This window comes from Equus przewalskii, chromosome 1 (genome assembly GCF_037783145.1).
Source record: "Equus przewalskii isolate Varuska chromosome 1, EquPr2, whole genome shotgun sequence".
Taxonomy (NCBI): Eukaryota; Metazoa; Chordata; class Mammalia; order Perissodactyla; family Equidae; genus Equus; species Equus przewalskii.
The window spans coordinates 7,475,257-7,490,559 of NC_091831.1; the positions used below are offsets into that span (position 1 = coordinate 7,475,257).

Below are 15,303 nucleotides of genomic sequence, written 5' to 3' on the forward strand. Positions count from 1 at the left end.
TGGTGGGAGAAGTTCCATATCACTTACATGGTGATTCTTATTACAACACTCAGGTCGATGATTAGGGTAGGAAGGAGTTGGGGACACAATTTCTTGGTAAAAGAGAGAGTGGGACAGATTCGCCTGTAGATGTTTATTCTTACTCTCACGTGGAATAGCCAGGAGAATCGTCAAGACACAGTATTAAAACAAAGGAGAAAGAAAGAAAGAGAAGCAGAAATCACATTACTGAGTGGGGTGAGGCAGGGCTTGAGTGTCCAGGCCCGGAGAGAAAGGCCAGCTTTCAGGAGCAGCCTTTGCAGCCTGGGCAAGACCAGGTGGCCCCTGAGAAGGCTTGAGAGCTCTGGAGCTGTCCCATGACCCGGCATCCCATCCATTGGCTACGTGACCCTTGTTTCCTCATTTGTAAATGCTGAAGGGTGTCATGGAGAACAAACAAAATAAAAACATGTGAAAGTATTTAGTTTAGCACAGTACCTAGCACTTAGTTATTTGTCAATGTTGCTTCCTTGTGGCCTCAATGGTACGGTCAGTGAGTGAGTCTCTTGGTTGGGTCTGAGCTGGGACACAGTAGCAGCCATGGAAGGAGGCTTGGGTCCTGGGTGTAGCAATGCCACCAGTGAGGACAAGGTCACCCCCAGCCCAGATTTAATTTACTTCTCTGAAAACTAAGAGTTTGGGACAGATGGTTACCATGGGGACGTCCAACTCAAATATCATCAGTTCAAGAATTTAGAGGGTAGAAAAAGTTTGCCCTTATCTCAAGACTGTCTTGTCCTCACCTGTGTGACCTGTTTGTGGGGCTTCCTCAGCTGGGACCTGGTGGCCGTCTGCCTCATACACTGGGGAGCAGCAGTGCAAGGCACCAGTAGCAGGGACCCTCAGAGGGCTAGAAGACCCGCACTCCTCCCCATTGTGATGGGGGCTCTGATTCTATGACTCAGGGGGCTAGAAGACCTGCACTGCTCCCCATTGTGATGGGGGCTCTGATTCCATGATAACCGTGGGCACTCCTGGAGTCCCTCCTGGTAGAGGCTGAGAATTAAAGATCAGGAACAAGGAGGAGGAGTGGCTTCCCAGATGTGTAGAGCTTATGAGGCAATGGAGAGGTAAGAGAGCCAGCCTCAGCCACCTTCAGCTTCCTGCAGGAAATGGCCAAAGGGAGACGCTTCAACCCGCCTTTAGACAAGGACGGAAGATGGGTAAGAAAGATGATGGCCTCTCTTACCTTTCTCAGGCCACAGGGGTGTGACTGGGGGCACAGATCCTGCTTCTACTGCATACTGTAGCAAGACTTTTGACAAATCACTTCCCCAAGCCTCAGTTCCTTCATCTGTGAAATGGAACTCTCATAGCACTCTTGGGAGGATTGAGTGAAATGATGTGTGTAACACGCTCAGCACACTGGCAGCTTGTGAGCGTCCACTGGGCAGTATTGCTGCGAGCTCTACTTTTTCTTTTTTCTGTAGCATCTGTCTTCTAACATCCTATGTAACTTATCATTTTGTGTGTGTTGTTTGTCTCCCCCTGCTAGAATATAAGCTCCATAGGGGCTGGGATCCTTATCTTTTGTATTTATTGCTTGTATCGCGAGCGTCTGGAAGAGGATCTGGCACTCAGGAGGGGCTTAATAACAACTTGTTGAAGGAGTTTGTATTATACTGGAAACCTCTAAACACATTCCTGTTGGCTCACAATCTGATCCCCTTGGTCCCACCAGACTATGAAATGGGAAGAGTCCGGCATGTGTCATTTACCCATCTCGATCGTTTGAAAACTTTCCCTTCTCAGCTTCAGGCTCTTGTTCAGACCACTTTCTTACGGTATCGCCTACGAAGCCTGGTGGGATTATCACCATCGTGCCATCTTTAAGAAACGTCTGATTCCCCCCTAAGTGTGAGGTCCTGTCTCCGCCACAGCCCAGGCACCTCTGTTGCTTGGTCTCTAATACATATATTTCATGCATTGACAGGTCTTTTGCATTTCTAGTGTCCACGATTCATTCCAAGAGGAACGTAAGGGGGATCACAGGGGTAGATTGTGGCCTGCACCCTCCCTGACGCTCACAAGGAGAGACAGCGTTAGAGAAAGCCATGGTGCTAACCTCTTTTAAGGCAGGAATACATAGAAAAGTTAAAAAATTTTCTGTTTGTTTAAGGCTAAAAATGGAAAACACCTTGGAAAATTTGGGTCTGAAGGCTTTAAAAAACTATATCCACCTTGGCATAACTTTGTCCTAAGTAGCTTAGTCTTTCTAAATCTCAGTTTCTTTATCTGTTAAATGGGAGCATAATGTGGCCAGGTTAGAGGGTATTATGGGGTCTCATGAGATAATTCATTCAAAAGTGCTCAGTATAATGCATGGGAACATAGTAACCTCTCAGTACTAGCTAACACTATTATACATGACAGCGTTTTTGTATACCCTGCTTTATTCCACAAAGATTTGAAGTAACATATGGAAAGTATTCACAATAAAATAGTAAAGTATAAATAAAATAAAAATTCAGAACCAGTTTAAATATACTCTAGAATAAGAAGCTGAGACTGGGAACACATATAACATAGATATACAGGTCAAATGGCCTATATGGTAGATATTTGGGAATCAAATTTGACTGAGTTGCCTGGTAGCCAAAGTAAAATGGGAAATAGTGTGAACTACATAATGCTGATCAGCCACCAAGAGAAAAACTTAAGTTTCTCAGGCTAAGTAGCCTCACCTTTTCTATCACTCACAATATCAGTTAGGATTGTGTTTGACTGAATATTCTAAAAAGCTGACTACAGTATCTTAATTATGGGGGTCTGTAATTCTCAAGTAACAATAAATCCAGAAGGAGGAAGTTCAGGGCTGGTACCCACACTCTAGGAAGTCATTGGAGGCCCAGGTTCTTTTCAGCCTTGTGTTCCGACATCCTTAATGCAGCACTGTTCAACTCAGGCATGTAAATGAGGGGAAGGTCAGAGGACAAAAAGAAGGCACCTGTCAGCTAAGTTTCCCCCCTTTGATGGGGAAAACAGTAGCTTTCCCAGGAGCCCGTCCCTGCAGACGTCTGCTTTCATCTCATTGGGTCACATGCCAATTTAGCTGCAAGGGAGTTTCGGGAGGTATTTTTTAACCAGCCCCATTGCCACCCCGAACAAAGTCACGGTTCTGTTACGAGGGAGGAAGCGAGACTGAACATTGCATTTCTTCCTGCAATCCTGGGGATGTGCCCAGGTTCCGGGTTTAGCTGGAGGGGCACCAACTCCCAAAGTCTGACCTGAGCCTTTGGTGTGCCAGCACCTAAGGGCATGAAAAGAATAGTGCTGATCATGAAGTTTCCCAAAGTAACTTGTTGGCGAGTTGGGGAAATTAAAGGAATTGTTGGCTCAGAGTCAGCGGCGGCCCACTTGGGAGGACAGTAATTGCCACATTAGAGGTGGCAGTCATTTTGCAGTTGACCTTGCTGGTTGTAATCTGGCTGTTGCCGGCTAGGAAAGGCTTTTTCCACACACTTTCACCTTCCTATTTAATATTTCAGTCATTGAGTGATTGAATGCAGCAAAAATTTCACCGCCAACTAGTTAAAAAGCTATATTTCACGGTTACAATATCTAACAGAAGGGTTTATTTCACAGCTATCATGTTTTAGCCATTAAATATATATTTTAAAAGAGTGAAATTAAAATGCTAGAGCCATCTTTTTTTACAGTGATTTAGTCCAGAGACTTGCAGAATACAAATGAAGCCAAGTCAGTTGTCACAGAGCTGGTGAGAGACATCATTCGTGATGTGAGAACAGCTCCCCACCCCGGTCTGATTTTCCTCACCTTCCATGAGGCAGGAGTGTTGATGAGGTCAGACTGGAAGAAGGGAGAAGGGAGAGGTTAGGAGTCCGGACGCCCTTTGTATTATTTATATTTACTTTTAAAAATAATTGTTTAAAAGGGTTTAAAAATATGATACAGAATGAATTAGAAATATATAGCTTGACTTTGAAAAATTTCCAGGGTATTTTAAGTGGGAAAGCAAGGTACGAAATGGTATGTCTCATCTGGTCCAATTTTGTAAAGCCATACAAGTTCCCTCGACAGTTACAGGGGTTCATGTCCGATCACATCAGCACTCAGTTGTTCATGTTGTTATCTGGGGTGGCAGCGGGGCTGACAAGATGGGGAAGGAGAAAGTAACCCAAAGTTACTATTAAGTAAAAAGGCATTTATAAGTTTTAGACATCACATTTATAATATGATCCTACGTATGCAAAATTATCCACGTATATGGATAATCCAGTCTATACCCACATCCATTGGCATAGGGATGTACATAAAGGATGGTCACCATGGAGTTAGGTGGAAGGGGTGATAGATTTCAGGGGAATTTCGCTTCCTTCCTCTGTTTTTCTTTATTGTTTGTTTTTTTTAAAACCATGAATATGTATTACAACTCGAATCAGAAGCAAATACAATTATTTGTGCGGTGGACAAAAAGAGGATGTAATAGTTGCGCTTAGTTAAGAAAGGCTTAACGGCCATGGCGGACAATGACCGTGAAAAGAAAGTCTTCCTCCTCTGCTGCTCCTCCTCCCCTGGGAGGAACGTTTCCGTGCCGCCCATCCTGCTGAGCGCCTGTGTGCCCCATGGGGATGGGCTTGTGTGGCTGTTTTACTCTCTTCACCCTGTCCACAGGCAGCCATGCGAACGTGTCCCATGGGAGTCCTATTTCCGTGTGTTCCTGTAAATTATGTATTGCTGCTTTGTGCACATGGATCATTTATTCACATAAATGGTGTTGGGTTATAGATCTCGTTTTGTTTCTTTTTTCCACTTAGCACCGAGTTTAAAAGACCTCCTCATTGCTATGTCATCTAGCCTGTTGCTTCTCACTCCTGGTGTGAACGCCTCACCAAGTTTACAACATACACGATATAATCTCCCCACCTTTTGACATAAATAGTAACATACTAAACATGCTCTTGTGCAGACATTAAACATGAGCCTGAATAGACAGTTATGTCGCGACTTGAGAAGGAATGAGAGAGAAGAGTAGCGGTGGCCAATATTATTGTAATCCAAAAGAGAAGGAAGGGGGACGGGCCTGAGGCAATGGCAATGGGTTGGGGATGAGGGAGGGGACAGCTGCAAGCACCTCTGATCACATGCATTTTCTCTTTTAATCACATCTACCTTATCAAGTAGGTATTATTATTCCCACTTTACAGATAGAGAAACTGAGGCTTGGAAAAATTAAGTTTCTTGCGTAAGGCTCACCTTGCAGCAGATAGAGCTGGGACTGGACACAGGATCTTTGCATCTACAGTCTGTACCCAAGCACTGTATTATGCTTGCTCCCTTTGTGGGGCTTTTCACCCAGAGTTGGGGTCTTGCCTTTTGTTTGTATTTTAGTTTCCACTCATATTCCTCTCCTAGCAATCCCTACTTCAAAGCCCACTTTCTTGGAGTGGCTTTTAAGAGGTGCTATTTAAATAAAATTGGGGTGAGTTACGGTGGCCAGCAAGTGCTACTACCCACATCTCCCTTCAGGAGTGAACTCCTTTCCCCAGCTGCTAAGAACGTGGCTTTCAGTGGTCTACCCCTGGGGATTCCTTGGCTGAAGGAAGCTGCATCCCCAAGGTCACCCCCTCTTCCCGGGGCAGCCCACACCCAGTGACTGATGGATGATGGTGTACAAAGGCCCAGTCCCCTTGCCCCAACTGAGGACACCTCTGAGAGGCAATCCCAGTCCAGAGCTTCCTGGGGCATCAACTGAGGCCTTTCTTGGGACCACCTCCCTCTGCCCACTCTTGATTCCTTCCCTCCCTTTCAAAGGGAGATATCAAGTCCCTACCCCCCAACCCCATCCCCTTCCAATGATCTTCCCACCCTCTACCATCCTACATTCTCAGTGGAGAGTCAACTGGGACCCTTCACTCCTCACCTTCCCCGCCCATGTCTTAGGGTTCACCCCACACCCGTGGGAGGTTGGCTCACCTCTATGAACGTGGGCTGGATCCTTGGCTCCAAGTATGGGGAACTCCCTGACCAGAAGGAAGATCTCCATAACACATTTCTGTCTTCTCAGAGTACATCAGCGCTCTCTCACAGGGCCACACCCTCCTTACCAGGCCGCAGAAACATTTCCAGGCTCCAGCGCAGCAGGGGTGGCCCCCGTAACTTGAAACAACTGGCAGTCATGGCCTTGGGCCATTACAGGATCTTTTGTCTTGGAAAGTATACTTGAAAATTACAAAAATCATTCCATTTCCGTCTCACGCCAGAAGCAGCCAAATTGGGTTTTAATCACTTTACAGAGGAAGCCCTGATACTCAGTTTAGAGACTCAGATGTGTCTGGTTTTAATCAAGGCGTGTGCTGTTTTTTCCAGTTCCCTCACATCGGACTCACACAAAAGACACCAGAATCCATCACAAAGGCTATGTTAAAAGAGCCCCACAGTCCACGTTTGTCTCGGCAAGTGGAAGGGAAGCTACCACCAATCTACAAAGTCCGAGAGCAGGTGAGTCCAGGGCGCTGGCCGCCACACACTCTCCAAGGGGGCTGTGCCACTGGCATTTCTGGCCAGACAATTCTTCCTTGGAAGGAACTGCTCATTTACCATCCCTGGACCCCTAAATGCTGGTAGTACCCCCACCTGACACCCTGATTACGGTGATACCCCAAATACTCTCTAGACGGAACCGCCTCCTGGTCCAGACAATCAAGTTAGACTTATCTAGGGACAAGAAGCAACAGCAACACTTTTGGTTACTGCTCACGGTTCATTAACACCCATGTTCTGTCTCCCCCACCAAGTCACGAGCAACTTCACAGGCATGAAGTGGCCTGAGGGGGACAAGGCGTCGACTTCATTTGGCTGACTCACTCTGCCACCCTGGGCCAGGGCTCTGGTCTTCCAGGATCTTATTAGTCAGATGAAGATGTTGGCCTAAATGGCCTCCAAAGTCCTTCCCTGCCATCAATTCCATGAACTTAGGAACTTTTCCTTCCTCGCTTCCCAAGAAGGTGATTTGAAAGAGAATTTTTGTGTTTTTCAACAAGTTGGCAATAGGTTGCGGTTTACAGCCTTGAGTTGATGGGCACACCTCCGATCTCACTGTCTGTGCTGTTCGCTCCTCTCCAGCGATGGGTGTAATTCTTACTTAGCTGTCCCTTTGTCTTCCTTCCACTCCACTGTCTGTCAGTTCTGAAAGCATCCTGGGGTTCTGATGTGTGCCTTTTCATCTCTCCCCTCGATCTTTTCCAGCAAGCAGTAAACAACAACTTCCCCTTCTCCGTTCACGACAATCGGCACAGCTTTCAGGACTCTGGATATTACCTTGACTCCGTGAGTATTTCTCTCCAAATCACTAATAAAACGGGGAGCGACATCAGGGCTCTTGATTTTCTGAGGTGCGTTGAAAATAGAGGACTTTGCTCAAAATTGGAACGAGGTCAAAATTAAAAGCCTCATAACAGGTTTAAAAAAAAAATGCACGAAGCTCTCAAAGGTCCACGCAGCTTGCAAAGTCTGCACGGGCCATCCGACGATGCTTTTGTGCGCTTGGTCCTTCTCCAGTGCCTTCCCACAAACGGTCTCATTTGTGAGCTTTCCTGTGAAGATCTGTCATGGGAGGGAGGGATTGCCTATGTGTGTGTCTGGAGGGCAGAGCCAGGGCCCACAAGGAGGAGTCAAAGGGAGGCGGAGCTTACACAATATAAAGGACTTCTTAATAACCGGAAGTGTCTTTTCTCTAGAGGTGGTAAGTTCCCCGTAGGAACGATAACACTCGATAGTGGTAGTTAACACAGCACTATGCAATGGAAAAATATTGCAAGCCACATATGTAATTTCAAATTTTCTGGTAGCCACATGTAGTAAAAAGAAAAAGGTGAACTTAATTTTAATAGTGTATTTTATTTAACCCAATAATTCCCTAAATTATCAATTCAACTTGTAATCAATATAAAAATTATTAACGAGATATTTTACATTCCGCAAACTAAGTGTTTAAAATCCAGTTTATATTTTACACTATGGTACCTCCATCTGGAAGATGCACATTTCAAGTGCGCATGTGGCCGGCATTGTCAGAGTGGACAGGGCAGGGTTGGCGTGTCTTAGGTAGAGGGTTGTATCAGGTGACCTCTGAGAATTCTTACATGAAAGTCCGTGATGGTGATGATGATGATGTTAATAATACCCACCATTTATTAAGCATTTGCCATATGCTAGCATATTAGCTCATTTAATCCTCACAATTAACTACGGTTGTTGAAATTACAACAATTAACCCTACTGGTTAATTACTCTTATCATCCCTAATTTAGAAGTGAGGAACCTGAGAACCAGTGAAATTAAACTTGCCCAAAGTTACTCTTTCCTCAAGGCTCTCATATCTAAGCTAAGTTCAAGTGGTTTAACCTAAAAAGTCTAGTTTGCTCCTGGCAAAGTGTTGAATATGGAACCAGGACTTCCACTCTGCCTGCCTCTCTAAATGGAATGTTTAATATGGTTTTCTAAATTACTGGAGTAACATATGTCCTTAAAAATTTTCAAATAATACAGAATTATATAAAATAAAAAAAATAAAATAAAATTTGTACTCTTATTTTCCCTCCTCACAATCTCACTTTGATGATTCAATAATGGTTTGGTGGGTAAAATTTGAGAATTTTTTGCAATTCACATGAAAACATACACACGTAAGTGTATAGGATTGTAGCATGTAAATTTCACCAGCGCTATGCTGGTCTCATAGCAAGCATTGGAAGCTTTCCAACTTTCTCTCTGTTTTGGAATAGCTTACCTAACGTGGATTTTCAGTTTAATGAAGTTAGATAGAATTTGCCCATAAAATTATTTGTGTTTGATATCTTTTTTAGAGTCTTTTTTACTACCTTTTCAATTTCCCCCTTAATTAGTAATCTACTCAAACTTTCTATCTCTTCTTGAGTAGATTTCGCTGATAATGTGTTTGCCTAAAATCTATCTAGTTCATTTCAAATTTATTGGTATAATATCTCTTAAAATACTCTTATTTTGCTGTTCTTTTTCATCTTTTTCAGTGTTGCATGTTTAGTTCAAGTACTAGCAAATATTTTTGTTAATAAATTCATTAAAACTATACATATGCCTGAGATTATTGCTTTCGGCTACATCCCAATGGTTTTTCTAACTAGGATCTCATTATTATTAGCTTCCAAATAGTTTATGATTTAATTCCTAATTTTTCTTTTAAATAAAAATCATTTAGAAGAATGTTTTGAATTTTCTATATAGCCAGAATTTTTTAAGATCACCCTTTTGTTGCTAATATCTAGTTTTATGGGTTATAGTACATTTTATAGAATATAATTTGTGATTTCTACTTTTTGAATTAAAAACATTATGTTTGTTATCTTGGACATGATTAATTTTAATAAGTGTTTCATGGGTGTTTATAAAGAATATATATTTCCTGTCTGTTGGTTACAAAGTTTTTTATGTTTATTAATTCAGGACTGTTAATTATGTTATCCAAATTCTTCATATCTTTTCCTTAATTTTTGTCTTGATCTGTCATTTTTTCCTTCTAAGATTATTCTTGAGTTTCTAAATTTCTTTTGCCTTATATACTTTAATAGCATATCTTTCTGCATAAAAATTCATGAATATTTTATTTCTTGGTGGCTTTTTTTATTTATCAATATGAAGTATCCCTCTTTATATGCTTTGAAGCTTCCAGCCATGAATTCTACATTACAGTATTAGTTTTGCCACTATTGCTTTCTTTCTCCTAACATTTGTTCCTTATGTTATGGTCCATTCCTTTGTCTTCATACTTTTTAGTCATTTTGTTTTGGGTTTGTTTTTTATTGTAAATAGAATAAAGCATGGTTTTTAAAAAAAATCCAAGAGTCGTTGTTTCTTTCTATGAGAATTTAACCCATTCATGTTATTTGACAATTTATGTTTTGGGTTTATTTCTGCTATCTTATTATATCTTTCCTATTTATTATGTTTGCCTGTTGTTTCTTTTTCTTTTTTTTTTTTTGCTGAGGAAGATTCTCTCTGAACTAACATCTATGCCAATCTTCCCCTATTTTATATGTGGGTCACTGCCACAGCATGGCCATTGCTGAGTGGTGTAGGTCCGTGCTTGGGAACAAAATCTGGGCCAACAAAGCAGAGTACACCAAACTTTACCACCAGGCCATGGGGCCGGGCTCTGTTTCTGTTTTTTCCTTCCTCTCCTCCTGTCTTCGCCAGGTTGAATTTATTTGTTCACTCTGACTTCTATTGATCTCCTACTAGTGGTTACCCTTAAGCATAAATGTTTAAGAATTATATTAACACTATATTACTCCATGAGTGTAAAAATTAATATCTATAGCTTTTCCCCAAGAATAAGGCAAGTCCATCAGGGTGCTCCAGCTCCCGCACTTCCCTTTCCAGGGGTTCTGGTGGTGGCAGGCTGTGCTCTCCCAGCTCGTGGAGGTGCCAGTCTCACGGGATAAGGTTAGGTGGCATCTCCTGAGTTCACAGCAGTGGCCCTGGGTTCCCCAGTCAAGCTGAAATCCTGGAATGGCAGTTCCAGATTGGTGCTTTCTCTCTCTCAACCTTCTTCCCTCCCTGTTCCTTCCTTTCTTTCTTTCTGTGGATTCTTAAAGTTTCAATATGTTTTATAGTCAAGTGATCAGCGAGTATTTAGACTGAATTACAAGCTTTACTTGTTACTTCCCCTGTCGCTCTTTCTCCTCTTTGTTTTGTCCCATCCTTATATTTGTTTTTTGGTTTTTTCCTAAAGTATCTGCAAGTAATGTGGGCAATGTGACCAGCATCTTCCATTTGTCCCTCCAGAGCCACTCTCCTCTTTTTCTCTCTGCTCTGGCCGCAGGGGCTGATCTGTGTGGACTATATTCCTCTCCAAGCACCTGGGACATGGAGCCGCTGCACTGTCGCTGGGGTTTCCCTGCATGTGCAAATAGCCCCTTTATTAAACTCTCCTCAGATTACCCTAGTTTGAGCATGCCATCTGCTGCCGCTCTGACTGATACTGACTCTTATAAAAAGATGGCCTCACTTTACTAACGTAAGGTCTATTTCCTTCTAGTCTTTTCTCTAAGCGTAGTGTTTTCTTTTTTAGTTTTTGCCTAGTTACGATCAAATCAAAGGCACAGTTTTGAATACACAGTAAGTCTCAGGTCCACATGTAAGGTGCTGAGAGTTACTGAAGAAGCCTGTGGGGGGAACCCAGTGGTGCTGCTTCCTTTATGGAAACCTCTGGGACAGGGAAGAATCTAGCCTCTTCAGACTCTTGGAGTAAGAACCATCTATCCCACTGAGTGCTGGGGACAGAGCCCGGGATGGATATGCCGTGGAGCCACCTGGGGACAGAGAACCTGCCTGGGGTGCCTGGGAGTCCAGGCTGCTTAATGGGCTGTTTCTGATCTGCTTTCTCTGGTTCTGCCCTCGGTGTCTCTAAACGTCCAGTCCCCCTGGTGGGAGTGGAAGCTTCCAGAATGAAAACAAACACCACCGTGATATTTTAGTGTTGATTTACACCCTTCAACAGGTTAGAAAAGATAACTTTTGTAACGATCGTCATATTGTGCATTTAAACATAGGATGTCATGTACCTGGTTTTACCAAAGACTGTAGGACTGTGTAACCTTGAGTATATTTCTCCTAATCTTCTTGTAATTCTTCCCCAGGGCCTGGGACGTAGGAAGATCTCCCCAGAAAAAAGGCAACACGTTTCAAGAAATTTCAATCTTTGGGCGTGTGACTATGTTCCATCTTGTCTTGACGGCTTTTCAAATAACCAAATATCATACGTCTATCAGGAAGCCATGGTGGTCCCAATTTTCAGACGCTTTCCAAGACATTATGATGAGATATGGAGTGCTTTTAAATTTATTCCTGAGCGAAGCTATACGGAGTTTTTGAAAAAGAATCCAAAAATAAGGTTTGCAATTGACAAAAAAGCCGGTTCTCCACTGGAGCCATAATCCTTCCAGAAGAGTCTTGATGAGTTTTATAATATTGGTATTTCTTTTGACATTCTTCAATTATGTGTCCAGCACTACCATTTAACATAAGATTTGTTTAGAATTAGAGATTAGAAGACTATACATGCCTTAATGCTGAGGCGAAGTTTTCTTGCAGTAATAGGAGATTAAAGTCTTTATATTCAGAAATAAGAAAGGCAACAGATTATGTTACCACTCCCCACCTTTAAAATATTTTTATGATTTTTAGTAAGGTTAAAAAAATACAAGTCCTTACAAAATAAAGATATGTGAAGATATACGGATTTTAAATGAAAATGTGTTTAAACGAATTTTAAAATGGCCACATTAACTTTGGGGGGAGTTGTAAAAATTACATAATTATATATGGTTACATTTTCATTTTGAAATTTCGAACAATACAGAGGAAGCAGGAGTCCCTCTAGATTTCACCACATCTCCAGTCCTTGCCCTGTCCCCAGAAGGAAGTTAACCGTTTGTTTTTCTTCTGTGCATTTGCAATCATATAAATGTGCATAACTTCATAAACATTTTGAACAGAAACTGTTACTCAGTACAGAATGTTCTATAATTTTCTTTTGAAATTTAACCATGTATCTTGGAGTTCTTGCAGTGTCAGTATGAATAGATTGATTTGCTTGTTAAACTGGTACACTGTATTCCCTAATATGGGTACACAATGTTTTTAAAAATTATCCTCTCACTAATGAGCATTAGAATTCTCATTTTTGGCTGTCAGACCTGGTGCTGCATGAACGTGCTTGGTCACCCTCTCTGAGTGGTGTTTACATGCACTCTGGAATAATCTCTGAAAAGTTACCTTGTTAGTGTTAGACTGGATAGTATGCGCGAAGTTTGAATAAATACTGCCAAATTACCTTCAAAAAACACCAGATCTATTAAATTTATACCAACAGTATCTGTTTCTCACCCCCTCAAATTATCTTCTAAATAATGATATTTAAAGACAAAAAAATAGTATCTTCCTATTTTCTTATTTAGCATTTCTCTGATTATTAGTGAAGTTGAGCATCTTTTCCCACTCAGTGGCCATTTACATTTCCTTTCTATAAATTGAGCAGCGTCACCATCATTCTACACCAAAATTTTCTTTTTTGTATTTGGGTATTTTTCCCCACAGATAAATTTTAGAATACCCAAATTATTAAGTAAATCCATTGCCAATTTGATAGGAATTTCCCCAAATTTAGACATTAATTTATGGGAAAATCAACATCTTTATACCATGGTGTGTCTCCCAATTTATTCAAATCTTATTTTATGCTTTTTAGTAAAGTTTGATATTTTCTTCACATGGATCTGAAGTGTTTCTATGTTTATTCTTGCATATTTTGAAATTCTGTGGCTATTTTTGACATTTTTTTTAACTTACACTCTTAGGTTGGTTTTGCCTGATGGGTATAAAAGCTATTGATTTCTGTATGTGAATCTTATATTTGACCACCTGGCTAAACTTCTCGTAATAAATAAATAAATAAATATTCTAATAAAGTTTAAAAGTTCCAATAATTTTTCAGTTCATCTTGGATTTTCTACATCGATGATTGTATCATTTGGGAAAGTGATGATTTTATATCATTTCTAACATTTCTACCTTCCCTGCCCCCATCTTATTGCATCAATTTGAATATTAGCACAGATAGTGCACGTCTTTATATTTTATTTCTGAATTTAATGGGGCTGCTTTTAATGTATCACTCTGAAGTCTGACTTTTACTGTAGGTTTTAGATAAATAACTTTTGTCTAGTTAAGAATGTGCTTTCATGTTCTTAGTTTCCTATTTTTTCCCCTAAAATATAACTCTTAAGTATATGCACATGGGAAACATTTCAAAGAAAATAAACAAACAGTGAAAAATAATTTCCCTCACATCCTGACTTCCAGTCCTCATTTTCTCTCCCAGAACCAGCCCTACTGTTATTTTTTAACGTGTATCCTTTTCCAGGGGGTCTGTGTATAGACTCACTCTCTCGTTCTCTGTCTCTCACACACACATACCCTTAACAAACATCCGAGGCAGACACTGTTCCACTGTTGCTTCCTGCCACTCCACTGCCAACTACACTTATGAAGATGTCTTCGAAGTTTCAAAGTCAATCCACATCACTACTTATAAACCCACTTATTAAAGAAAAAGCAAAACTGGACTGCCTGGTATTTCATTACATGAATGTGTCACAGTCCCTGTAATCTTTTGATGGCGATTTAGGCATTTTTCAGTCTTTTCCTACTATAAACAATCTGGAATAAACCTCTCTATAGAGAAATATTTGCATTCATCTATGAGCATTTCTATATGGTAAACTCATAAAAATAAACTTGTTCACCCAAAGAGTATGTGGATTCTAAATTTTAGTTCATATTGTCAAATTTTCTAAGAAAGGCTTTGCTCCAGCCTACAATTTCACCAACAAGATATGAGACACGAGAGCTCTGATTTTCCCACACGCTTGCATTATCCAACTTTATAACGTTTGCCAATTTGTTAGCTAAAAAATGGTATTGCATTTTCATTTGCCTCTTTCATTGTGCTTGTGTGTAACTATTGAAATGCCATTTGTGTTTCTTTTCTTGTGAACTGTTTATCTGTGTCTCACTAATTTTTCTAGTGGTTTGTTTGTCTTATTCTTTAATCATTTGTATGATTTCTTGCTATATTAAGATATTAAACCTTTTATATCATATATGTTGCGTTTTATCTAGTTGGTTGGTTTTTGTTCCTCTTTGTAACTTATATAAGTATTTTAATTAATAGACTTTATTTCTTAGTGCACTTGTGGGTTTACAGAAAAATCAAGTGGAAAGCACCCAGTTCCCTTATACTCACTCTCTCTCTATCCCCACCCCCAGAGCTTCCCCTATCGTTAACATCTTGTATTGGTGTGCCTATATTTTAATGTAGTAAAATGTATGAATCTCTTATTTAATGACTTCTGGATTTCATGCCTTGCTTAGGACCACCTTTGAGATTATTAAATAATTCTAAGAGGTTTTGCTGTAGTTCTTGTTAAAATTTTTTGTGATCTCTCTCACAGGAAGAATCCACTTCCTTTTTAAGGGATCACATGATTCCATCTGACCCACCCTGGATAATCTCCATATCTTTTTGTTTGTTTGCTTGCTAATTGACAGCACACATTTATCTCTCACGGTTCTGGGGCTGGGGAGTCCTAGACCAAGGCAGCAGATTCAAGTTTGATAAGGGCTTGTGCTCTCCAGAACCTCACAGGGCAGAAGAGCAATTTCCCTATCTTAAGGGCAACTGAGGGGCTGGCCCCATGGCCT

General features: G+C 41.0%; 1 protein-coding gene across 1 annotated transcript; it reads left to right on the forward strand.

Moving 5' to 3' along the window:
• The first annotated feature begins 769 nt into the window (after nucleotides 1-769).
• On the forward strand, nucleotides 770-13,526 carry TEX36 (testis expressed 36). Its single transcript, XM_008525818.2, has 4 exons — nucleotides 770-1,202; nucleotides 6,370-6,501; nucleotides 7,249-7,329; nucleotides 11,679-13,526. Exons 1-4 carry the CDS (start codon nucleotides 1,152-1,154, stop codon nucleotides 11,973-11,975), a joined length of 561 nt encoding a protein of 186 aa, XP_008524040.1. The 5' UTR covers nucleotides 770-1,151; the 3' UTR covers nucleotides 11,976-13,526.
• Nucleotides 13,527-15,303: the final 1,777 nt, after the last annotated feature.